At 32.1% G+C, this 27,459-nt stretch overlaps 2 protein-coding genes across 2 annotated transcripts; both read right to left on the reverse strand.

Moving 5' to 3' along the window:
• Positions 1–8,495: 8,495 nt before the first annotated feature.
• Positions 8,496–14,724, reverse strand: LOC134234805 (adhesion G-protein coupled receptor D1-like). The gene is made up of 20 exons (XM_062716847.1): positions 14,560–14,724; positions 14,336–14,410; positions 14,145–14,256; positions 13,603–13,713; positions 13,446–13,506; positions 13,311–13,358; positions 13,092–13,218; positions 12,609–12,658; positions 12,391–12,511; positions 12,145–12,248; positions 11,145–11,259; positions 10,557–10,740; positions 10,377–10,452; positions 10,212–10,278; positions 9,973–10,055; positions 9,648–9,774; positions 9,504–9,545; positions 9,188–9,313; positions 8,805–8,861; positions 8,496–8,558 (listed from the first exon to the last, which is right to left on the reverse strand). Exons 7-20 carry the CDS (start codon positions 13,215–13,217, stop codon positions 8,496–8,498), a joined length of 1,341 nt encoding a protein of 446 aa, XP_062572831.1. The 5' UTR covers position 13,218; positions 13,311–13,358; positions 13,446–13,506; positions 13,603–13,713; positions 14,145–14,256; positions 14,336–14,410; positions 14,560–14,724.
• Positions 14,725–19,072: 4,348 nt separating this feature from the next.
• Positions 19,073–27,201, reverse strand: LOC134234820 (perlucin-like). The gene is made up of 5 exons (XM_062716868.1): positions 27,067–27,201; positions 26,810–26,962; positions 26,600–26,707; positions 19,771–19,890; positions 19,073–19,221 (listed from the first exon to the last, which is right to left on the reverse strand). Exons 1-5 carry the CDS (start codon positions 27,104–27,106, stop codon positions 19,088–19,090), a joined length of 555 nt encoding a protein of 184 aa, XP_062572852.1. The 5' UTR covers positions 27,107–27,201; the 3' UTR covers positions 19,073–19,087.
• Between the last annotated feature and the right edge of the window lie 258 nt (positions 27,202–27,459).

Below are 27,459 nucleotides of genomic sequence, written 5' to 3' on the forward strand. Positions count from 1 at the left end.
AGTGATCTTTATTTGTGTTAATTGTGTTTTGAGGCATAATAATCCTCACCATGTGAATAATTGTAATTGCATGAATTTGAATTCTTTAATTATGTTAAAAGTCAATTATAAGTTTGATTGTTAATTAATTTTGATTTACATTTGATTAAGTTGATTAGGACATTTGCAGATGTTACAGACATTGACATTAAGGAGGGAGGATATGTTATATCTTTTTCCGGATTTGTAATATCTTACATAATTGGTTTTTGCTTATAATTTGATGCTTAATTACTTTGCGCAATAATCCAATAAAGTAGTTCGGATTCAGCCATCTTGTGTGTCACATGTGCTCTGCATCACTATCCAACAGTCGCAACGTTTGCCGGTGGCTTGGCAGTCCGCACATCCTGGTCTGCTCCTTGCGTTTACTGGTTGCGTCCTCACATCACTCTGCTGACGTCCTACTAATTCCTTCAATTGGTTCATCTCGAGCCGTAAGGATTTGATTTCACTCGCAAGGTCATTTTTCACGGCCTCTTTCACAGAGTTGATCTCCAAGGTAGAATTAATTTGAGACACTGAGTGTTTGGTCTGGAGCTTGTTAAGTCTCTCACTCTCTTGTATAAGAATCTGATTCAGCTCATGCATGAGCTCTGCATCTGAAATAGTCACTTTGTCCAAATGTTTCCTCATTTCATGGCGCAGTGTTGTGTCTCGTAATCCTGTGTAAACTGTTCTTCTGAATAGACCAGCAACCAGTTCTGGACTGTATTTGAGTTCACTGTTATCTTCCTGAGAAGCAAACAGAATCCGGTTTCTGAGGTCCATGACACGCAAAAGGAAATCATTAGGGTTTTCCTTAGGATTTTGGGTTGCGCTGGCAAGTTCACTGTACAACTCGGTAGCATTTTTTTCTGCGTAGTGTCCTCTTAGAATACTCCTCAGAGTAGCCAGATTTATGTCAGGTCGTCCATCAAGGTAACTACGAAGACTCGAGGATGGAACAACTGCCTTGATCACCCCATCAATGATGTCAACCTCCGAATATCCCTTCTGTTTACCAGTTTCGATTTGTCGAATTAGGCTTGTGTAAGATATCCCTGCCTTACAATCAATCTGGCCGCTGATTTTAAAGTCCTTGTGTAGTTTTACAGCTGTGGGATTTTCTTTCTTGACTTCCGGTTTCTTTTCTTTTTCCTCTTCAGAAACCCCAAGAGACTTACTGTCCTTCACACTTTCAGTTTCTGATTTCATACCCACAGTTTTTTCAAGTTCTTTCTTAGCTGCATCTGCTAAAGTAAATTTTACTGAAAGCAAGGTGGTTCCAGACTGTGCGCTTTCCATCTCCTTCATGAAGAATTTATCTGCTTGCATAGCCACCACTAGTCGACCCTTGGAAGTATCAACAGTCTCCCCGAATTCCTCCAGAATTCCCTTCAGTACGTCCAGTGGCGCCATCATCAGCTTTGACCTCACCTCCAACATCTCCTCTGTCAACTCTGCCATGATAAGATCCCGGCTTGGCCCCCAAAATGTTACCCTGGCCTGGCAGAATCTATAAAGAACAGAAGAGGTGAAACACGTTACGTTTATTTGGCGAGTTTCAGTAGTTATATCTAACATACAACATATGCATTATTACATATACCTGTACATACACTCATTTAGTCTAGGGGATTTACAATAACTAATTTACTATGACATCAAAATATCACTGACTAGGATAGAAAATGTGACAAGCAACTTTCGTTTGATAATTTATCAATAAAATATTCAATAATACCATATCTTTATGTCTGAAACAGCCAAAACACATTCACAGCGGTAATTGTTTACATTTTGCCTCAAACCGGAAACAGATTACAAACTCTAAAACATGACTCTAAACCGGGCAACACAAGTAATTCCGGAAACAATTGAAATTTTATACATTCGTTAGAAAATCAAATCTTTACGTTTAGCTAATAGTTTCTGTGATTATTAACATGACAATTCTATACATATAATCTGTTTACTATTGTTATAACTCAAAATAAAGACTTTACACTGAACTCGAACCACATGACTAGACCATGCTGCTGCATCAAAATATTCACAAATACATTGAAATTCACCTAATCGCAATATTTCAAGAGACAAATGTTTTATATCAAACATATTATATATCAAGAAAACAGTTACAAACATGTTAACATGTATAAATTTGAGTTCTTACCTATAAAGAACAGGAGAGGTGAAACACGTTACGTTTATTTGGCGGGTTTCAGTAGTTATAAAGTCCAACCCAAAATATACCCCACATTCCGGATTTCCAAGAGTTATCTCTCTTTGATCATAAATTCTATAACAATATGATATATATAAACTGATAGATTATACAAAAAAAATGGGGGTGGCTGAAACCCAATATAAACTACGTCACACTTAAATAAACTGGTAAACCCATCTTATACCTTAACACACTGGAATCTTTAAATTTAGTGTATAATTAAAGAGCAGTTAATATACAAGAGAACCTAATTACACAAACTTCTGATCTTTCAGTTCAATCTAATGACAAAGCTTTATGACAAACGTGATGACTTGAACTTTTCAATCGTTAATTTCCCTTACTTATACAACAATATACCTCCATCATCTGCAGACTGTGTAATATCTCTCTGTTAATTGAGTCAAATGCTGACTGATACTTTTCATACTAATTTTTAGGCCATAATTAACATACGGAATTGTCGTTTCCCAATCATGACAAGGATGTGACTGGTTGGCAAGGAATTCTCACTCCTCCATGGTACCTGATCCCACCTGTTGTTTTGGAGTTTCGTGTCCTCAGGAAATATTGAAAATTTCGGATTTCATTAGTGAACTTTTAACATTTTTAATAGTAATTTGATCTTACTAAATCTCAGCAAACATATCTGCTGGGCATATGTACCAGTTTTTATCTCCCCTCGCTTCCCATTACTTTTTTTTTACTACGGTTGTACTATTAAGCGGATTATTTCAACAGTTAAAAAGCAACAAAATTTTACACCCTTACGTTAAATGATGTTTAAAATTAAATGGTAAGAAATAACTCTAATTCTTGGCCAAATTATTCGAGTATAATTTGGTTTGGGCCAGTTTACGCTTTTTTTATGATCCACTTCGCAGATTAAGTGTAAACTGACCCAAATAAGTTTAAATCGAATAATTTGGCCAACGTTTTATATAGTTTAACCTGGTTTGGGCCAGTTTACGCTGCCAAAGAACTGTTTCTATGAATTCTGTTAAAGATTATCCATAACATTGAGCAAAATATGGAAAGCAAGATTCAAACGCTTTCTACAAATAATAAAATGTTTAAGAATGCGGCAATGTGCATAGAAACAGATTTGAAGTTAATAGTTTCTGAAATATTCTGTATAACATAAGAGACTTATATATTGCAATAGCATCTTATTCTATCTAAAAGTTATTGAAATTTCAAAATTTTTGACGGGTTTGATTGACTCACCCTTGCAATCTCACAAAATTTAATTTTAGTACATATTTTCATGTGACTGCTATTGCAATACATTCATTAAGTCATGATTATATACAGAAAATTTTGGAAAATACTACCCGGTAACTTCTACACCTTTAAGGCTTTCGAAGCTTTAAATGCTTTCAAAACATGCGTTTAACAAATGCTGCATTGCAAGGTCTGTTTTCATTTTTATTTGTAAGTCATGTGTTAAGTACTGCCAATTTACCAAAGAGCTCTCTTAGCTTTATAAAAGATTCGACTACGAGTATTGCCGAGATCAAAGAAATGCCGCGGACAATATTTGCAAATAAATTACGAACGTCATTAAAAATTATCAGATCAGAAACACGTTTCAAACCTGTGCAGTTGAAATGTACATTTGACTTAAGAATGAAATACTTATTTTGACCACATTATGTGTCGTCTGTTGCAATTTAAACACTGTATATCGCCAAAAGTAGCTGATGAATGTAGGTTTCTAAAGCCAAGCGGGACTGTTTCACGATCCTCCCTACGCCATATTTAAACTCCAGGATTTTAGTGATAATATGAGATTATTTTAGTTAATTATTTAAAATTACGAGGAAATGTTTTAGCTATATAATAAAGGAGTTATTGAACTTATATTGGTGAAAACTGGCACTCGTTGGCTGTACAAATGCCCTCGCAAGCTCGTGCATTTGTACATATACAGCTAACTTATATTCACCAATATTCACCAATATAATTTCACCTGACATCGAATTATCATTCATAATGATCAAGAGTTTCTATCATGTAATTTACGTTATTGGAAATAAATTGTCATAAATATATTTGCATGGATTATTATTACTTTTATTCGTAGTGTACTAAACGGCGCCTCCTTCACATGTCCTATGGAACTGTTCTCATCCGGTTACTTAGCTTTGCCACTTTCAGCATGTCACATTTTTGCCCTTCCCAGCATAGCTTTGGTAAATGATGACCTGTTGATTGTTTGCAAATTGATTCTATCCATTAAATAAAACATGTGCTTTTGTTAACCTTTATAACATACGTTTTATTTATGTCAACCCCCTACAGAATTCCAAACGGGAGATCACTCTCAATGACTGTTTTTGTATGTGAAGAGACTTATGTATCAAACCTTTTGTTTCTTTTGTTACTGTTAACCTTGCTGAAGTTTTAAAGAAGAATACACACATGTACAACAGAGAATGTTTAAAACACTTTTTATTTACAATATAATAACCACAGTAATCAAAGATACATCATCTTAATCAACAATTATTTTAAAACAATAAATTTTTACATTCCTTTTTTTTTTTTTACTGTCAATGTTTGTGATTGGGCAACACAAAAAGGCCAAGGTACTGGTTATCTTCAAAAAGCAGTTAAATATATCCTTGTATGTTAGATCATATAAAATGCTATTAAAGTTAATAGAAAATATTTGCAAGTCTAATTTACCTGGAACACCTTTTACGTAATTTTCAAATACTTCCGGTAAACTGATTGATTGATTGATTGTATACTGTTTAACGTCCCTCTCCAGAATATTTCACTGATATGGAGACGTCACCATTGCCGGTGAAGGGCTGCAAATTTAGGCCAATGCTCGGCACTTACGGCCTTGGAGCAGGGAGGGATCTTTATCGTGCCACACCTGCTATGACACGGGGCCTCGGTTTATACGGTCTCACCCGAAGGACTGCCCCATTTAGTCGCCTTTTACGACAAGCAAGGGGGTACTGAGGACCTATTCTAACCCGGATCCCCACGGGGCTCCGGTAAACTGTAATTTCAACATGATGATTTTTTTCTTATATCGATTTCTTATACATAAATGTTAGTTCAACTCCAAGTAACTTTAATTTTGAAATGTTCAACTCCAAGTATATTTACACTCCAAAAGATCGTACATCTTTCAAATTGTACATCTACAAAAAATTCAATCTCCAAATATAATTTTGTTGTAAACTCATTGTATAAATTTCTTCAACTCCAAGTAATTTTCTTACCCAGTTATAAAATCCTCAATTCCAAGACAATTCATGAATCAATATAAACATATACTCAATCTTTGCAATTTTTGTAACATATATATTCCTATGGTGTTTAAAATGTTCACTGTAAAATTTACACAATGCTTCTATTTAGTTCACTCTTATTGTGTGTTCAAATACAAAATAAATTAATAAACTTTGTCTCAATCATTGCCAAAACTCATGCTTACTTACAATTTATACTATGAGTACAGCGGCACGCACCTACTTCTAGCATCAATTGTGAAATGACATGGATCTAAACCTATATCAGTAATTTCGTTCACAGAAAAAATGAGGGAAAGATTGACCGGTATTAATTCATTTAATGAAACTGATACAGTAAAACTCGGTTATAACAAAGTCGCTGTGACCTTTGAAATCATTTCGCTATAACCGTAATTCGTTATAACCGTATAAGAAATTCATTAAATTTATATAGGTGGGGATCCAAAATGACTTTGCTGTATTCGTAAATTCGCTATATCCGTGTTCGTACAAAACGAGTTTTGCTGTAATAGTAAAAGTATGATTAAAACCGCAAATCGCGATTAAAGGATTAACGGGATCTAGGCCTTTTGTCAAAACTAATGTTTACAAATAATTAAGCATGGCGGCACACGCGTCCGATCTGAAATTCTAATCATGCAAAAAACATTTAAAAACAAACATGAATCTACGATGTAAAAATGTACAATTTTGTGATAACGGGGACAATGACTTGAAAACGAATACCTGTTAATGCTATTTTTCTCACAAAAAATGCATTTCATTTCATGATCTGTCCGCTTTGATGAATTTCAAGAAAACTACTTTTGTATATCGGAAGTTTCTTCTTGAACGCTGTTTGGCTTTCTGTTTACATTGTCTATTTATAGTAACTGAGGCGATCATGGCGCCTATAGCCACCGCTATGCTTTTAGCTAGCCCGGCTAAAAAGAATGTATGTCAAAAGTTATTTTCGTACATATTTTGAATACGCTAAATTTTAAACAAAAGGAATAAAACCGTTATCTTAAGTATTCGAATGTATAAGATTTGACACGACTTGATGTCATTTTCAATTACCTCATCATACATTTGTAGATCATAAAAGTAAAGGAACAGAGCACACTGTGATTAGATGAAAATAAGCAATTTTATTTGTAAGTTAAGTTATCATTATGATCGATTTTAAATTAGTTAAATGAAAGTAAATGATAAGGATATTGAGATAACGAAAAGTATTCAATATCAAAGTCTATAAAACAATATAAATTAGGAACAGAACAAACATGGCCCTCAAAAACATCATAGGTGGGATCGAGTGCCATGGAGGAGTGAGCATCCTCGGTCGACCGGTCTCACCCGCTGTGTGCTCCTTGTCATGATCTATCGGGAAATAACGGAAAAATCAATGGTCAATTCAGTGAATAAATAATGAGCTAACAATTAGTATGAAAACGTCAGCATTAGACAAAATGATGACTTTAAACGAGACTGCTGAAATTCTTGTTTCATCAATTTATTTGTCAATAATTTATCTCCTTTTTAAGTGAGCAGGAATACCTTTCAAAGCATATGGTCCAGCCTTTGTTTATTCCACGTTTGTATATATTTATGATGAGATAACATACAAACAACAACAGTGTAGCATTAAGCTTTATTAATACGAACTAAGCGGATAAATGCGGTAACTTAGTTCAAAATGTATCTAAATATCTTGATAACAATATTTTCTAGCTCAAGATCAGTAGGTAAAGTATCAATGCATTACGCTATAGGAGAATCTCTATACTAGAGATTTAGAAGCTGACCTTATAGCTTATAATAGTAGGAACAAAACAAAATGTAAAATTGCTAAATAATAAGCAAGAGCTACGTTCTAATCAATTATTGCCGAATCCTATTAATATATGAATAATTGAAATGTTTCATTCAAATAATGTGAAATCTGACAACTGTTAGATTACGACGAAGTACTGTTATGTCTTACCATTACGTGATGAAACAAGCATATAAAAGAAATGATAATTTAATCATATATCGATAAGCCACTGTAATTAGCATTCTCAGAAGATCTCAGAATATGTCTTGATTGTTAGTCATGAATCTTCAAAAAGCCGTATTGACACTTTCTCTTCTTGTGTGCGAAATACCCTGAAATTTTAGGTTTCAAAAAATATTTAGTTATTAAATGATTTTTAAAAAATGATTATCTGAATAAAACCAGATTAAAACATAATATCATATAACATTTCTTTAAATTGTTTTTATTACCTTAACGAGGCCGAGTCTAATTATTTCAGCACTAGGGATTTTGATAATTTTTTGATAATTAATTTTCACTGTTATATTTATTGTTTTAGTGTTAAAAAATCGAATGTTTACCACCCCGATATCATAGCGGGCCATCTCCTAAGTTGTCAAAGTTTACTTTTGGAACCCTTTGGAATTTGTTGGAAAATCGCCAAACTATCACATTTCCCCCATATTCTTTTGTATATCAGCCCTAGGGATTTCTTTTTCATTCAAGTAGATGAAAGTTAATGTAAAAGTGTCACCAAATTGTGAAATTTCAAAAACGTTCACCATCTATGTTGGTCTAGGTAGTTATTACTAAGTTTATTTTTTTTCAAAGCCCGGTACCTCTAAAATTGCCATATTACAGTAAATATGTATTCTTTGCAGATGAATTATCGGCGCATATAATTTTTTGGTAAAATTAACAATTTTTAGATTGCTAGTATGTTTCTTGGGAAGTTCTGTCATTTTTTTGAATTTTGAGTATAATATCCATGGACGTCTTGAACATACAAGCGAGTCATGCGTCGTTCTACAGCGTCATGCATTGCTTACAAAATCAGAAAATGGTGGCGTTGTTAGAGCCATTTCAACGTTCTTTTTCCAATTATTTTCGTAAAAACACATTTTCAGATCAGGAGTTACAGATAATGTTAATTTTGTATTAAAATTAATATAATTTTAAAGATGTACTGTCACACAATTGACTGCATGAAAGTATAAAGCTGCGCACTCGAGTTAGACTCGGCCTCGTTAAGCTTAAAGTTAGTTTTTGGGAAACAATACAATTTACTACGTAAAAAATAGTGATTGTCTTTTTATTGACTTTTATATTGGTGGAAATTATCAGGAGATTCTTACTCCTCCATGGCACCTGATCTGACCTCTGTTATTTTATGTTAGCTTTCAATTTCCATTCCAATTTCTATTAATTGTTTCAGTGTACTTTTGAGATTAATTACTGTTTGTTATAAGCATAGACCATTAATATAGAGTAAAAATACCTGGATAGACTCCCCTTCTTTTTGTTTAATTAATAATTCTTCTCCATCAATTTTAATCTTTAATATCACAGAAAAAACTGTTATTCTCAGTTTATGGCATTTTCTCTCGATTCTATCCCTACTTCACGTAAAAGTATATCTTTATTTTGAGCTCTTATAATGTAAATGTATGCACAATTGATCTTTTAAAGTAAGAATAAATAATAATGCATTGCTTAATTTTTTCTTTTATCTGGATGTAAATAAAATTTTAGAAAATACTTTTGTTTGCCAAGTAAGTTGTTATTTTACATAAAATTTAATTAAAAGGAGGCATTTGATATGAATGAGAAAATAAATGTAAATCGCATTTCTTTTTATTTCTCAATATACACAAAACTCACTCTAGACGCTGAAGAAAACTCCTTCGTATTCGTAGACACCTTATTGCTGCTCAGTAGTGTATAAAACCTGCTTCTCCAGCCTTCTGAACCTTCTACGTGCATGCGGTCGCTGAGCAACTTTCTGATCTGTCGAATTATAAAGTATATTTTTAAATTTTAGTATCAATAAAGTGGAAGATAAACTGGTTTGAATCAGAGTCATTGTTTAACAAAAATATTTAAGTCCCGAAGATGCTTCTTTCATTTATTTTTGACATTGTAATTGAAAAGGTACTTATAAAAACATTAAATTCTTAATGTTAAGTAGTGTCCCTACCTTTTTATTCAGAAGACATTTGGAGATGAAAATAAAAAGTCCCTAAAGAGGAGATGACATTATCAACTTAGTATTTCTTACATAATCTTTGACTGGTTGATAATTGTATCGAAAAAATAATAAAAATATAAACTGAAAAGATACCTGAAAGGAGTTTAACAGAGCAAATATATACTGAAAGACGACCACGTCCTCATTAATGGACAAGAGGCCAAACAACCACGTGACACCCAGAACAGGTAACAGGACACAGATGGACTTTATTCCGGCTCTGAAACCATTCCGGTAATTTGCACATTTTACTTATCATAAAAATATATCTACATTAGAAAAAAAAATTTCCGCTAATTTACCATATTCTTGTTGAAAGCATAATTCTTGCCTTGATATACACGCGAATAATACTAAGTTTGATTTTTTTAAAGCTATATTTTCCGAAAATCCTGGATCTGTATTCAGTCTGACTTACAATGTCCTTTTCTTCAGTTTTCCTTCTGAGGAAATTGTTGAATATAGCGTCAGAATTAGACTGAATACAATTATGATATTGACCTAAAATAATAAAATAATTATTAATTTCTGCACTTCTGTTTCAATACAAAATATGTAAAATATTCAACTTACAATATCATCACAATTATAACTCTTTTAAATTGTAGAGCAGGAATTAATTACGTATTCAAATCAGGTAAACTGACAACTCCCTACCAAAATAATTCCAGCCACGGGTCCAATGAATCCATACAAAGCTCCACTTTCAAATGATAACCAGCAACTATAAATAATAATATTATACGACTTTCCCAGAAGATAAGAAAGCTTTATCTTATATGTGAAAATTAAAATCAAAGTGTTGAAATAGAGTTTCAGTACCTGGTTTGTGAATGATAGTCCTTGCCCGAGGAATATACGATTCCGAAAGTTACTGCGGTTATGCTAAGTGGTATAACTAAAAATATTTACGATTATCTTTATTCACATTCTAGATTACTTGTCACTAATATTGTTATCCATTCTATTTCTATTTTGTCAGACACCTAATGCTATACTCACCCGTGACAACTCCAAACGTGACTTTACTGGAAGCATTGACATGGCTTTGAAGTGCTGTTGCTTTAGACAATGATAATTTGACCAGAGAGATAGTGCTGAAATAGTGACACCCAAGGGCCAACATCAGAAAGAAAATAAATAGGAAAAGATAATGTAACAGTGCTGTTATGACAGTGCATCCGATCTGAAAAAAAAGTTTAGAAGAAGATTACGCTTATTACCTGGATGTGTGCCTTCACCTTTTAAAATCTATGGACATAACGAAACGAAAATCAAGTTCAAACGTTTATTGAAACAAATATTGTAAGTAAAATATCATAAGTAAATATGGATACCTGACATATCAGAAAAAATTCATTGTTAGTTTGCTATTACAATCCATTTTTTAAGTGAAGTACTCAGATAATGAAATAGTCTTTTTAGGATTCTGTGGTATCATTTTTTTTAGTTCATTGAGATATATTAATTATTGTCAAAATATTACATGTAAAGGTTAATAATGTAAGGTTTAACTGTTAGACAAAGGGTAAGATTTTAACCACTCTTAAAATAATGAAATTCTTTCATAAAAATCAATCAAAAGCTTACTTCATTCTGTATTTTATCAACTCCAATTAGAAATAACGTGTAAGCCAAAGAGAGACTCAAACATAGAAGCACTATGATCTTATTTATTATTCGGTTGACGTTGACTGTAATAGACCTGTAAAAATAAGAATGCACTTTATGTTTTCCTGTGATATAATCTGATTTATCATATAGTTTACATTGTAAAAATGTCTTGGCACAGTGGTACAGTGAAGCGCATGAAGTGGTAAAATTTTCCGTGTGAATGGAACGTTTTGATCTATATTTAATAAGAAGTTGATTTTCATATAATGACACATCCCTTTCCTTAGAAAGAAAAACTCGGAACACTTTGTTCATTTGAATGCATAAATGTGATAGCCAATCAAATTGACGTTCTACATAAAATACCGAGTTAGCATGTGTTCGACCGATACATGTGTCATGGTAACTCAAATAAACATAAATTCATAACTATATAGAAATTTGTTTCAGTACGTGCTTTTCAGAAGTCGGAACTCTTTAACTCTCTCTTATAACTTGAAAAATATCCATTTCAGCGTAACTCATGCTGTTTATCGCTATAAGAGTGGGATGTCCTAAAACATTACGACGAATATTTCTTTTTATTTCTAAAGAAATGAGCGTGTAATTATGCTATAATTGACGTTCAATACATGACTCAGAACGTTTCATCAAAACAAAGAAATTTAATACTTCAGTGCGCTTTACTGTAGAACATCTACTCTAGAGTCAGGTTGTAAGGTTCGAATCCCTTTATGGACCACAGAGACCGGTCCTTTGAATGAAGCCGTGTAAAACGAGGTCCCCTGTCATAGTTGATGCGGGCACTAGAGACATGCCTTACTACTAAATGGTCCTTAGTGCCACGTTACAAAAAGTTTAAAAAATTGACACTCTCTGAGTGTATAAATTAAGTGGGATTTTAAACAATAAACAAACAAAAAAAAAACCATCGTAAAATATTCAGTGAATGCAGATTGTTTATTAAATCGCTCACTTCCAGAAAAAGATGTAAATAATGGCCGTCAGCAAAGACAGAAAGATCGATATCGAACAACCAATTATGGAAATCCAATTCAATGCTTCTTCTTTGTCCTGTATCTGTAGAGATGAAAAGGCTATCTCCATCATAAAAGATAATATTATGCCGTTATTCTTGCTATAGTGTGATTATCAGAATATACTAGTTGTTGTTATCTGTGAAATTGTAGTATCAATATGCCAACGATATTTCAATTCGTACCCTTGAATATGGTCGCATCAGTACTGCAAAATTTGTCAGATGGTTGCATTCACAATGTAGATAAATATCATCTGTAGATAGTAATTTACATCCTCTGGTTGACCACCCACCAGTTCCGTTACTATAATATATATGTAATATTTTACCAGACATGATAGGAAATCATTATGTATTATTGTTTGTTTGAAAAAAACGTAAAATCACTGTTTAGTACTTACTTGAGTTGAAAGTCCCAAAATACACATTCGCTAGTTAAATTGTTAGTCTCCTAAATCCGATAGGAAAAAAGAAAAAAGTATCAAGAAACCATGCTTTTATTAATGGACGAATTATTCTTTAATATTTAAGGTCAGACCATATGTTCCTCAAAAATATATAATTTTTCCTGAGAATTTGTTACTGACGTATAGGTACTGAAAGAAGTTTCCGCATAAAAATTTAAGGTACCTAACAAGGCATTTGGACAAGATACCACAGGGTCATATTTCTTATAACATTTATGGGTAATCTTCTGAATGGCCTATATCACAATTTTTGGTATACTTATATTTAAAAACATTTTGAAAACAATTTAAATATCAGAAGAGAATGACAAAAAGTTTTTAAAGACTTTTTAATGTAATACCAAGAGATACAAAACATCTATATTAGGAACGTGTCCTCAGAACTTAATGTTGATTATTGATCAGATTTATACGTACTACTCCTTTTAAGTCTTTTATAAACTTTAAATGTATTGGTTGGTCTAATGTTCCTCCAAATAAAGGTTCTTTGAGAGTTAATGACATAATATCAGACGAAATATCGTATCCTGAATTTTCTGTCATTCTAAAAAAGATCAAACAAACACATCGATTATCTGATGCATGCCTTAGCTATAAATTTAGCGAATATGTGTAGATTTTTTCAGAGCTTCTTACCTTTTGTTATCAATTAAATTTTTCTCAAGTGTTATGTTCTCTTTCACTCTGGAATAAACAATTTGTCTTATTGATAAGAATATTGGCTATAATTTAAGCATACGTACATATCTCGATTTATCTAGAACTTCTTACTTTTTGTTGTCATTCAAATTTTTTGCCAGTGTTGTATACTTCACTGCAAGGTAGGGAATACCTAGTTTTTATTTGAAGAAAAGGTTATCTTTTTGCTTTCAGGACAGCTAAGAAAATATTGAATGAAAAATGGGTTGTATAAAGGAACTAATATTACTTTGATTAAAACCATTAGCTTGTACTGGAAACACTAGCGATGAAATTAGGGTGGTATTGTTTTCTGGGAAAATAACGGGTTGATCTGCTGGAATCTTTGCAACTGTAAAAACTAAGAAAATGGAATAAAAAATGATTATTGTCTTTAAAAAAATTTTTTTAAGGACAGACGATAAGTTCCTTAATAATATATACATGTACTTTTTTCCGAGATTTTGTCATTGACCTGATGCTATTTTAACAATGTTAACTCACCAAAATTTAGGTACTTAGACTACCTACCAGGCATTTGTGCAAGATACTAGTGGATGATGTTGCCAATATAATATTTTTGAAAATAACTCAAGTTTTTTTTTTATACAGTTAGAAACCACTTTAAATATTACATTCAATTGATTTAATTTAATGTTTATATATTACGAAGATATACAAAACAGATATCTTGGAAACGTGTCGTGAGACCTTAAGAAGATGAAAGTGGAAAACCAATTAAAAATAAATGTAACTTTTTTTTTTACTTTATTCGGTATTTAATCACCTTACCAATATTTTTTGTTGAGTTAAATATGATGCTTTCGTTCTCGTTGACCGTCTCTAAGAGATACAATCCTATTTTGTCAACTGTCTTGAAGATTTTATTGACTCTTGCACTAACCTGGATAATAATAAGAGAGTAATGTTTTATCCTCATTAAATACAGATATTGCTTAATTAATTATCACAATGATAATTACCTCCTTTGTAGAAGTGTTATTCCAAGCAGCAGTGTGATTTTCTGCTAGTATATTGTCAATTGTTGTCACAATCAGCTGAATGCCAAAATGAATAATGAAAATTTGTTGTTTACATGAGTGATGAGATGAGATTATAAAAACTTAATATCATTGACCTTATACTATGACATCTGTTTATGAGGAGACATTTCTCGAATTCTCGTACATTTATGAATATAGCATACCGACTTTCGAAGTGTAACGTTGGACCTATTGGAAACATCAACAATTTTATTCAGCAAATCTATTGAATTATCTAAGTCTTCAGGAGTTTGTTCGCTGTCTGATGAAAGTGTTTGTAAGTTTAGAAGTGCATGGTCTATCGTTTGCTTTATTTCTGTCTTTGATAAATTTCCTTGGAGAGCTGAATCGACCTAGAAAACAATTATACAAAATGCATTAGATGCCTTTTTAAAGTCTTTTTAGTAATGCTATTATGAAGTGTACAAACATTATTTTATTTACTTGATTGTTATAAATAATATACTACAGTTGTTCTTATGACATTATATACCATGTCTTTGATGTTTTCAATCCTCGGCACACCGTCCATGTGTGACATTTCATCATGTAATGGAGTTATGGGGACTAGAGAAGAGAATACCATTTAAAAATCAGCTTACTTTAAAAAGCTTTACTTTAAAAATTTATTTCAAACATGCGCTTGTAAATGTTTGTTTATATTATTGACACACACTCCATGTGTAAGTTTATGTGTGCCATGTCCTCACAAAAGGGAGTTTAAAAAGTCATCATTTAAAAATCAGCTTACTTTAAAAAGAGGTCTCCTTTTTATTCACTTATACACATATACATAACTACTGTTCAATATATATTAATTTAACATAGTATATGGAAAAAAAACCCATCCGATTTCTCTCTTTTGACATTTACGTCAAAAAAAATAGCACGGTAAAAGGAAATTTAATTTGTTGTTTTTACCGTAAGTTGTCACAGTTGTCTCCGTTGGTGGAGTTGTAGTAGATTCGTTTGTGACTAAAAACAAAACACAATTTTCATGTCAATTAAAATTTCGAATAACCAAACAACAATTTCATATAAATAGTCCCATATGAAAAAACAAAATAACGTCAATTGTCGTAACACTTTCTAACTAACAACCAAAGCATAATTTGTCAACAGAGGATATCTGTATTGAGAGATTTTATATTGGCTTTATCTGGGGACCTACTTTATCCAATGAATTGGAATTGTTCGTGAGGCTTGCCGAGCGAATATACACAATTTTAACGAGTAAGATAAAGCAAATATCAAATCACACAATTATAGATGTTCTATCTATCTCATACGACTTTTGATCTTAACAAAACTTTGAGAGTCCTCCTGCAAAACTACATGAATGAATTTTAATTCAAATTGATGACGTATAATTTGATGTCGTAGCACTGTTGATGTTGAACGGAAGAAAGTAGATCGTGTTCAAAATTTAGAATTTTTTTTATATCTGTGTCTTTAAAACAGTATTTGACAATTGCTGGGGTTTCAAATCAAACGAACTTCTGACTGAAAGTTGTAAGGACCAAGTGATCGTGGAAATTAACTCTTTGTACGAAGGCAGTACAAACGTAAATCGGGGTGTCTGCTATTTTTGATGTTAGGGTTATCATAATTATTTTGGGCTTTTAGACGAAATTGGTAATTATTTTCTAATTGTTAAATCAGTTAATTGTAATTTGGTAATTGGATTAATATAATTTAATTGGGGAAAGTTTAGTTTTACCAGCTTTGGGGATTTATTTACGATCATATATCTTGATTATTTCAGGATCCGATCGTATCTGAATTTCCAGTTGTTAATAATCTTTTATTCATTGAAAATTAAGTTTAATAGATACGTTTCAGCCATATATTTCGATTATTTCGAGATCCGGCTGTTTATTAGAATTTATTTAATATTGTGAAATTTGTCAGTAAAAGGGTGGTTAAAAGGCCTGGATATTATTTTTTTGCATTAAAATTGTTCATGTTGTTTTTGCATACTCAATAAATTTATAAAACTTAAATTTCGAGTTTAGAGTTGTTTACTCAGTGTTTAAAAAGGGAGTTTACTCCTGTCTTCTAGAACCACTATAACAATACTTAAATGAGATAGTCATTGGACGCTATCTCGCTACAATTATATATGTTTATTAAGAAAATGAAATATCAAGTAAAACTTTATCATATTTCTAATAAGTACAGGATAGAATGAATTCATTAAGATTTCTTCGACATGAAAAATATTTCGAATTCGAACTACCACTGATATTACGTGCGCAAAGGTAAATAAGAATATAATACACTGTTCAAGTAAAGAACATATATGAGCCCCTTTCCAAACTTTTTACCTTTACACAGATATCTCACATGTACCTATACCAAATAGACAATCGATTGATTGATAGTTAGTTGTTTAACGTTCCTCTGGAAAAATATTTCACTCATATTGAAAAGCCACCACTTGCTGATGGAGAGCTGCAAATTTTGTCCTATGCTCGGCACTTAGGGCCATTGAGCAGTGAAAGAGTTTTGTGCTAGCATCTACTGCAATACGGTGCCTCGGTATATACGGTCTCATTAGAGGGACCGGTCTCCACGTCCTATATTGGGATTCGAACCCGTGACGTAAGGATCAATCCCTTACTACGCGAATCTAGACCATACGCTCTAATCGCTGGCAATACGCTGGCGATATTGTCGATGAGTACTTGTAGTTTCTTAGCAAATATTTAAAATATGTGTCTTAATAAAATAAAAATTTCAAGTTTTGCAGATGCACGTCAATATAGGCAATGCTTTCTTGGAGCACATGCAAACTTTGTGATTCTTGATAATCAATGCGTACAAATATCTACAATATTTCCATCCTCCGCCCTTTTTTTTTTATTACGATATGTATATATTTATTATATATTTATTATCTGATTATATTGCACATACCGAGGGTAGGTCTATCGATCTATATTAATATAAATAATGTTAACAACAACCCTTCCTTAGTCCTATATCACCTATGTAGTACTTGTGTGATACTTTAGAAATAATAACCCATCCCAATTTTATAAATTGTGATTTTGTTCTCTTTTTCATGCACAATTTAACATATCATGTAAGTATCCTTTATATAATCGCTATTAATTTACTATATAAAAGGGTACTGAATTTAAAAAAGAAAAAAAAACTTGTTCATCATATCGAGAAAATACATACGTATATATAAGACTATGCAGACTAAGCAGCTTTCATGTTTAGAAAGGAAGAATTATCAACCGGCCTTATGATAAAATCTAAATGGAATCGGGACCGTATTTACTAGTATATTGCACATATATATTTTAAACTGATCCGTAAGCGTTTTATAATGTTATGCAAAAGTTCAAAAACTTTAATCGTGTGTATACGTATGTATAATAAAATTATGAAAAAAGTTTGTTTTCCCAACAGGCCATGACCAAATATCGGTGAAACCATTGTGACGTCATTTTTTGGAAAAAAAAATACGTACCTGTACTTCTAAATTTTTTAATCGATCATCTTTTACAGACAAAACATTTCAACTAAATATAAAATAACATTTTTAATAGATAAGGCGTCAATATTACTTTTATGTGAACTTTTTTTAAAAATCTACCTAAGGTACACATTAAATTTCTGTTAATCGGACAGTGTTGGAATAGTTAAGAGGGGACAGAAATACGATGCTTTCTACATGTAGATATAAAGTTCAATTAATCAGAATTCGACCAACATGTAAAATTAAAGGAGAGTTGAAGTTCAAAATATTGATGTAAAGACTTCATCCTATAAAACTACGATTTTTCAGCGATTCCTGGCAAGTTATATTACATGTACATATATTGCACATACCGAGGGTAGGTCTAAAGAGAACAAAATCACAATTTATAAAATTGGGGTGGGTTATTATTTCTAAACTATCACACAAGTACTACATAAGTGATATAGGACTAAGGAAGGGTTAGTTAAAAGATTTTAGACAGAAAATTCCTTCCTCACTTATTTAAATCTAATAATACCAATGCTGTTTTTTCGTTTTGTTTAAAATTCGTTTTATTCTGATGCGAATTCAATCAAAGCAATCTTGTATCCGTATGTGACATTCATAAAAATTTAAACTGGACTCTTTTAATCTATCAATGATAAATCCTTGCGTTGGGATAAATTTATTGTTAAACTGGTTAAGACGACCGAAAAGGAAAATGAAATATGCAAGGGTGAAATTTTACTGTTCACATAGATGAGTCTAGTGATGAAATTCACTTAATGTGTGATTGAAAGAATGTTTGAACTTAAAACAAGTTATTATTTTAACCGTAAGTCATGGATCTCATACTGTAAAATTACATATTTTCGTAGGGTCAAATTTTCGTGGTTGGAGGAAAACATGTTTGTTCATGGGGATTTGATTTCGTGGATGAAGAACTTTATATAGTTGTGCATATGAAAATTTACATTTCGTGGTTGGCATGAATTCGTAGGTCTCTTCATATAAGATGGATTATGATATATCTATACTGTTTGTCCTGTGTTAAGTATTTGAATATTTGATAACTGAGCTCTTTAAAATTTCGTTTTACATGGCACCTGATCCCGCTCTCATGTTTTTTTTTTTTTTTTTTTTTTTTTTTGCTCCGGATGGACTTTTGAGCTTGAATGCTGTTCGTTATCTTCATACGTTTCACGGTACAATTAATTCTAGTAAGTACCATTTCCACTTAATAGGTAATCATTACCTATCCGTTTGATAGTTGTGTCTTTGGGTGTTGTTGTTATCATTGTTGGTTGTTCACTTATTCCTGATGAAATGCTCTCTGTTATGTCCGATTTCTCTGTTAACAAAGATTATTTCTTATGTTATTTGATTAAGTTCAGAATTCATATGCATTATATTCATTATAATTTTATCAAATCAAGCTATACCGATGATTAGCGACTACGTAAGTCGACACTTGCAGTAAAAAAAAATTCCTAATTACACTCGCAATAATTATAATGAAATATGCAAGGGTGAAATTCTACTGTCCACGTATGAGTCAAATAATGAAATGCACTTAATGTGTGATTGAAAGAAGTTTTGAACATAAAGCAAGCAATTATTTTAACCGTAAGTCATGGATCTCATACTGTAAAATCACAAATGTTCGTGGTTTGAGGATAAAATGTTGGTTCATAGGGATTTGATTTCGTGGATGAAGAACTTTTAATAGTTGTGCATATGAAAATTTATATTTTGTGGTTGGCATGAATTCGTGGGTCTCTTCATACCTCGAAAACAACGAAAATTAAAACCCCATGAAAATAAGTGATTTCACAGTATATGTTTGTGTTATTATAATAATTTCTTATTTGTAAACATTGTATAAAATACCGTCACTCACTCTGACAAATGTATCCGCCATAGATGTTCCTGTCACAAGAGATGTCATTCCAAAGATAAGTATCATTTCTATACCATATATGTAAATAATCCTCTTTTCCTCCAGAGTTATCCGGCTCATCTGAAGGGAAAAAAATATTTCATTATGTTACTTTCATACTTATTCATATTTCATTATACTCACACTCAACCATGAACAAATCAAAGAAAATATCTATGTTAAATTTTAAGGTCATTCCAAGTCTTTTTTTTCTATTTTCAACGTCCTCATGCGCCTTGGTTTTATGATCATTATCCATGAATTTACGTATCCTACAGTGATATTTGCTAAATCCAAGATGCCCATGAATATAGACGAAACCAAAGTACTTGCAGCTAATTGCACTATTATAGATCTTTTTTTTATAATTCATTTATATCTCAGAGATTTTGGCACAAAATAAAGTTTCACTCTTTGTTAATTGATTTTTTAAATATTGTAATAAAATCACAAAGGGTGATTTTACATTATCAAACATTCATTGGAAGAAATTTGAATTAAACCAGGATAAATAAATATACTTTTCAGATACCAAATAGATTATATGGAAATAACGAACAGAATTGAAACTCAAGAGGCCATAAGAGATAATACATAGAAACAGAGCAAACGGGGATCTATAAACCATGAGAGGTGGGATTAGGTGCCATGGGGGAGTAAGCATTCCCTGCCGATCGGTGACACCCACCGTGTGCTCCTTGTCAGGATCGGGGAATAACGGGAAAAATAAAGAAATGTCTCATGGAAGCTAACAAAATGTTTATTTTTCTAATCTCCTAAGAGATGTTTAATACCGGTATAGTTTTATTTATAATATATTTGCAAAAAGGGCACTAATAAGCATTCTTTAACAAGAGGCCCATGGGCCACATCACTCACCTGAGCACAGTAGCTTAGAAAAAAAGCATAGATCAGTTCATCATTGAAAAGTTTAAACCCAATAGTGGTCCCAACCAATCCTTAAAGGCGAGAGGGTATGATTTGAAGAAAACTTGAATCTACACTAACTAAGGATGCTTGCATATGACTACCTGTGGCTTTATTCCCTTTGCAATTAAACTTACATTGTGGCCCCGTCCTACACCCACGCATCATGACTTGAACAAACTTGAATCGACACTACTTGAGAATGCTTCCATATGAATATGAATAATCATGGCAGTACCATTCTAGAAAAGAAGATTTTTAAAGAATTTTTCTATATATTTCTATGTAAAATTTGGATTCCATGTTGTGGCCCCTCCCCTACCCCATGGGTCATGATTTCAACAAACTTGAATCTTCACTTCCCTATGATGCTTCCATTTATTTATGACTAATCATAGCTTTGCTATTTTTGGGAAGAAGATTTTTAAAGTTTTTTTTCTATATAATCCTATGTAAAACTTGGATCAACCATTTTGGCCCTATCCTACCCCTGGGGGTTATAATTTGAACAGATCTGAATCTACACTACCTGAGGATGCTTCCATATAAATATGATCATTGATGCCTTTTCTATTCTTGAAAAGAAGATTTTTAAAGAATTTCCCAATATATTTCAATGTAATAATTTGATCAGCCATTGTGGCCCTACCATACCAATGGGGGTTATGATTTGAACAAATCTGAATCTACACTACCTAAAGATGCTTCAATATAAATATGATCATTCATACCTTTGCTATTCTTGAAATGAGGATTTTAAAAGAATTTCCCTATATATTACTAGTATGTAAAACTTTAATCGGCCATTGTGGCTCCGCTCTACCCCCGGTGGTAATGATTTGAAAAAAAAAAAAACATGAATCTACATTACCTGAGGATATAATAAATATCTTTTTTTGAGAAGAAGATTTTTAAAGAATTTTCCAATATATCAGTAAAAGACCATTGTAGCCCCATTCTTAACCCAGGGGTCAGGAATTGAATAAACTTGAATCTACATTACCTGAGGATGCTTCCTACCTATAAGTTCCATCTTTACTGGCACAGTTGTTCTTGAGAAGAAGATTTTTAAAACATACCGCCAAATTTTCACTATTTCTGAATTATCTCCCCTTGAATAAGGGCGTGACCCTTCATTTGTAAATGTAAATCCCTTTTACCTAAGAATACTTTGTGCCAAGTTTGATTGAAATTGGCCTAGTGGATCATTAAAAGAAGACGAAAATGTGAAAAGTTTACAACGACAACGACGACGGACAACGGGCAAATTTTGATCAGAAAAGCTCACTTGAGCCTTCGGCTCAGGAGACCTAAAAACGATGGGTTTTTTTTCCCGTTGATACAACTTAAAGTGCATAAAATATTTTAAAATACAATGAAGCGCATTGAAGGGGTAAAATTTTCTGTTTGGGTAGAACGTTTTGTTTTTTTTTTAAATACGCCCATTTCTTTAGAAAGAAAAAATCGGTCAAATGATTCAATCGAATACCTGTAGAACAGGTATTCTATAAATATAATAGCCAATCAAATTGACGGACTACATAAACACCGAGTAAGCACGTGTTCGACTGATACATGTGTTATGCTTACTCCAATTAACATGATAAAATCAGTTGTAAATCAGTTTAAAAGTAAAAGTTTAAACCCAATAGTGGTCCCAACCAATCCTTAAAGGTGAGAGGGTATAATTTGAAGAAAACTTAAATCTACACTTACTAAGGATGCTTGCATATGACTACCTGTGGCTTTATTCCCTTCACATTTGAACTTACATTGTGGCCCCGTCCTACACCCAGGGGTCATGACTTGAACAAGCTTGAATCTACACTACCTGAGAATGCTTCCATATGAATATGACTAATCATGGCTGTACCATTCTAGAAAAGAAGATTTTTAAAGCATTTTTCTACATATTTCTATGTAAAACTTGGATGAAATGTTTTGGCCCGCCCCTACACCAAGGGTCATGATTTCACTTGACCCTTCGGCTCAGGTGACCTAAAAACGATGGGGTTTTTTTTCGTTGATATAACTAAAAGTGCATAAAATATTTTAAAATATTATGCAGCGCATTGAAGTGATAAACTTTTCTGTTTGGGTAGAACGTTTTGAGTTATCTTTAAATACGCCCATTTCTTTAGGGGGTCAAAGGATTTGAACTTAAACCTAAAATATTTTAAAATACACGCATTGAAGTGGAAAATTTTCTGCTTCCTTATATGTTTAAATCATTTACTGGAAAAAATCGGTCAAATGATTCAATCGAATACCTGTAGAACAGGTATTCTATAAATATAATAGCCAATCAAATTGACGGTCTACATAAACACTGTGTAAGTACGTGTTCGATGATACATGTGTTATGTTTACTCCAATAAACATGATAAAATCAGTTGTAATTCAAATCATAATTATGTACAAATTCGTTACAATGCTTGTTTTACAGAAGCGAGGACTCTATATATGCATGTAGCTCTTTCTTATTTAAAAATCTTCATTTCAGTGTATTTCATGTTGCTTGTTGCGGAGAGTGGGTTGTCCTAAAACATTACGACAAATATTTCTTTCTCGGTTCTAAAGACATGGGCGTGTCATAATGTTATAATTGACGTTCAATACATGACAAAGAACGTTTCATCCAAATGGAAAATTTCACCACTTCAATGCGCTTCATTGTATAATCTGCCTGGAAATGTAGGAAGCCAAACCCGACAGGCCTATAATTTTTTCATAAAGAAAGTATTCATTTTCTAGAAACTATCAACCACTCCATATATAGGTTCTCGCTTGCGCAATTGTATGCAAAATACACTACTATGGTACAAATATAAAGGAAAAAACAATTTTGACAGGTTTTAAAAATTGATAAACAAATATATATCCTGTAAGTTCTTTCAAATTCATCGATTCATCCGTCCATTTATTCCATTCTCTAGAAAAAATATTCTATTTTTCATACATAAAGAAATATAAAGAAAAAATGTACTAATAAATCTGAATTACAGTTTCATTAAGATGTAATAAATCTAAGAGTAGAGACCTACTTATACGGTGGTAGCATTATATTTCATGCATTCACTTTTTTGCCTGACATAAAATACATCTCTACGAGTAATAAGTCTGAGTTAGAATCTAAAGGTCAAACAAAATGTGATCTCAAACTAACAAACTTATAGGAATAATAAAATTGAAATTGATTTTACTAAAAACAGCTGTTGTCAATACTCCTTGAAATACAATTTATTCATAATCCATGTTTTACTTCAATTATCAAGACTTTTTGTCTAGTATGCCTATACTTTTAATACAAAATTTAATGCATTCAATTTTGTTAAGCTGTTTAAGTCCCAATTTATGTATATATATGCAAGTAAACCTAATTCATTGATAAATAATTAGGATGTATAATAACACATTTGAACAAAATCAATTGTAATTTTTAGTCACATGACGGCCATTTAACTTTTTTTTTAAATTGTCAAATATTGTTAATCCCATTTTATTCGCGAGAAATTTTTGCGTTATTACCAGAGACAATGTGCCAGCGAAATTATATATTAAGATTTTAAAGAGCAATAAACATAATTCGTGAAAATTTTGTTTCACTTATAAAGAGTTAATGACAATTTCGCGAAAAAAAGGTGTCGCAAAATTCAGTGATCTACAGTATAGCAAATTATCATCTTCTTTAATGCCTAAGACTTGTTCGTATATTATAATAAGACTGAAGGAAAAGGGGAACCTTCAAGATGTTGAGTCAGGTGCATAAGAGGATTGAGCACCCCTTTTACCAGGTCACACCCACAGTGAATATACAGTTCAGTACCGTTTAGAGTAGGTCTGGGGTATGTAATTGTTTAAAGCAAGTCTGTTTTTCCCATGTGTTTCCTTGCTTTCAGTAGTATTCCGTGGTTTTAAAATTTTTGCACAAATGTTAAACTCATTTTCTATGTAGTTATGACCTCTGTTTAATTACATATAAGACGAATTTTTAATTAAATTTTTGAAGTGAAATCTAACCCCCTTTTCAAAATTTTACCGTGATTGATTTTTAATACTTGGTCGTTCTTCTTTGTGCATAGTAACATAAATAGGATAACATTATATTGTATTTATTTGTTGAAATATATATATTTAAGAGATATAGGAACACAAAAATGCACACATAAAATTCATTATATTGCTTTCTTTTTCATAACAATCGTCAAAGAGAGTTAAATATCTTGAATATCGTCCGTTCCCCCATTCATTTGGTCCCGTTATTTCAGGTAGAGTAGATACATTCTCCTTCCTTTGGAGAACACTTATAAAACTGTATAAAAACAATGTATAACTGTGAAAGAAATCCCTTTATGTACCTAACGATACCAACTGTATACCTGTATGCCTTTTCTATAAATGATAACTCATAAATCGGCATTAGTTGGTCATTTTGCACACTTCAGTTATCTGTCCTTAAAACACAACATCGTATAAGGAACTTTTTAAATGATTTAATTAGATGTATACCTAGGAAATAATCTTTTTTTTTGTTGTTATTTCATGCACTTATAAATCTATCTATGAAATATTTTATACTATATGTGCAACTTGAAAAATTAGTGAATGGACTTATATTGATATAGAAGACAAAATATTCCTTAGTCCAATTGAATACAGAACAAAGTTCTTACAACTGATATGAAACATGTAAGTCAAATTATTAGTGAGTGTATTCCTATTAATAGAGACAAAATAAACCCAGGAAGTTATTTCATATATAAGTAATTGCAAAACATGTTAATCTATTTCAATCTTGTGTCCTTGTTTACATGATGAACGGAGATTTAACAATCTACGTAAACTATATCTTTTTCTCTATCTTAATTTAATGTTAATGAGATTTAAAAGGAAATAAAGCATGCCAAAATTTAAAAAATAAAAATAAAATAAGATGGAAATTAACTTGACAAATGTTGGTGTCTTTTATTCAAGCATCCCATTCCAAAAATAAAGAAAAGTTATTTAAAATAAAAGTAAAATAAAGTTTATCGAGAAAAACAAACAGCTCTAAAAATTAATTACACTCTTTTATTCATGCATATTTTTTGTTCAATATAATGCCGGGGGTATATGTGAATTATAAACACATCTAGAGTTTCTATTTCTTCGAAATCGAAAGGAAAATAATTTTGGTTGCACAAATTCACGACCTGCTTTAAAAGCAAAAAATATATACCTATGATATAGAAGGTTATTAGTGGGTAGAGTGTTTGATCTAGAGTCGCAAAGCAAGAAGTTGAACTTTACATCGCAGGATCGAATCCCACTTAGGTACGCGGGGACTGTTCCATCGCACGAGACCATTTGAACCTAGATCCAATGTCGGTACTGTAACGAAAAAGACCCCTACTGCTCAACTGCCGTGAGTTCCGACTGTACGCCAAAATATGCAGCTCTCCACCGACAAATGGTGGCGTCTCCATAAGAATGAAAAATTCTCGAGAGGTACATCAAACAAGAAAGAAACATACGATTTTTAAACAAGATAAGAAAGTCTGTCGTTAAATAAGTGATTCCGAGTTCCTTTGTAACTTTACCAAGAATGTAATCAGATAAAATCATAGATTTATTAATGCTTATTTTCTAAGGCACTGGACCCTATAATGTTTATGATGTGTGTTTGCCAATTTGTACCGGTTAAATGAATTTTATGCTTGAGAACTGTTCGTTATCTCAATATCACATGCAATATAAGAAGTAATCAGATTTATAGTTTTGGAATATAAGTCAAAATTGGAATTGAAATATAAGTCATTATTAAAATATTTAAAACACATATAGTATTGAAAAATATTTTCCATGGAAAATGAAAAAAAATAACCTTGATCCCAAAAAGTTTGGTTCATCTGAGTACCATCTTTCCATGTCCAGTTCCCAGAGGATGACTTCTTACCTCCAATGAAGTAGGTCAAGTTTTCATTTAGATTCCCTAGAGAAATAGAATAAGTCCTCTCTACAATAATTTTAACTTTTCACTATAAACATATCCTGTTCAAACTGTACCTTTTTTAACTATTCGATTTGTACTCACTGAGTGTACAGTTTTCGCTGATGACCGTGGCTAGAGTTCCTCCTGCTGCTTCACATTTCCCGTCAGCCTTCTTCCAATTGCCTATTTGTTCCTCAAATAGATATGATTGTTCATTTTCTGGACATGGATTCCATGAGCAGAATATTTTAGAAACTAAAACAATAAAAGAGCAATTAATTAATGAATCAAATTCACAGATCTAAATAGAACCAAAATAAAAGGAGATGAGAAAAGGTAAAGTGTATGAAAATACATACCTAGGAAACAGAATAAAAACGTAAGTTTGATTTTAAACATGCTCTCGTGTTGAACAGACACAAATCAGGAAGTAGCGGGGCTAGAATAGATTCTTTCTTTTTTACGTCATGACTATGTAGAAAAATATGTGCACTTATAGTTCGTCATGTTTGTAAATTTCTTCCACACTAAAAGTTGTTGTTTTCCAAACAATATGTGCCTTTTAATGAAATGTAAGAAAACCTGTCATATAGCAATAGCTAAACCTCTCTCTCTCTCTCTCTCTCTCTCTCTCTCTCTCTCTCTCTCTCTGGTATTCAGTTTTACTAAATTGTATGTAATAGAAATTTGAGATCTTGTGTTTTAAATGTTTATTTACTTCTTCTTTTTTAGTTCAATGGGGAACATTTTCG

The sequence above is a fragment of the Saccostrea cucullata genome, unplaced genomic scaffold, assembly GCF_032062105.1.
Source record: "Saccostrea cucullata isolate Sc308-1 unplaced genomic scaffold, CSIRO_AGI_Scuc_v1 ctg179, whole genome shotgun sequence".
Taxonomy (NCBI): domain Eukaryota; kingdom Metazoa; phylum Mollusca; class Bivalvia; order Ostreida; family Ostreidae; genus Saccostrea; species Saccostrea cuccullata.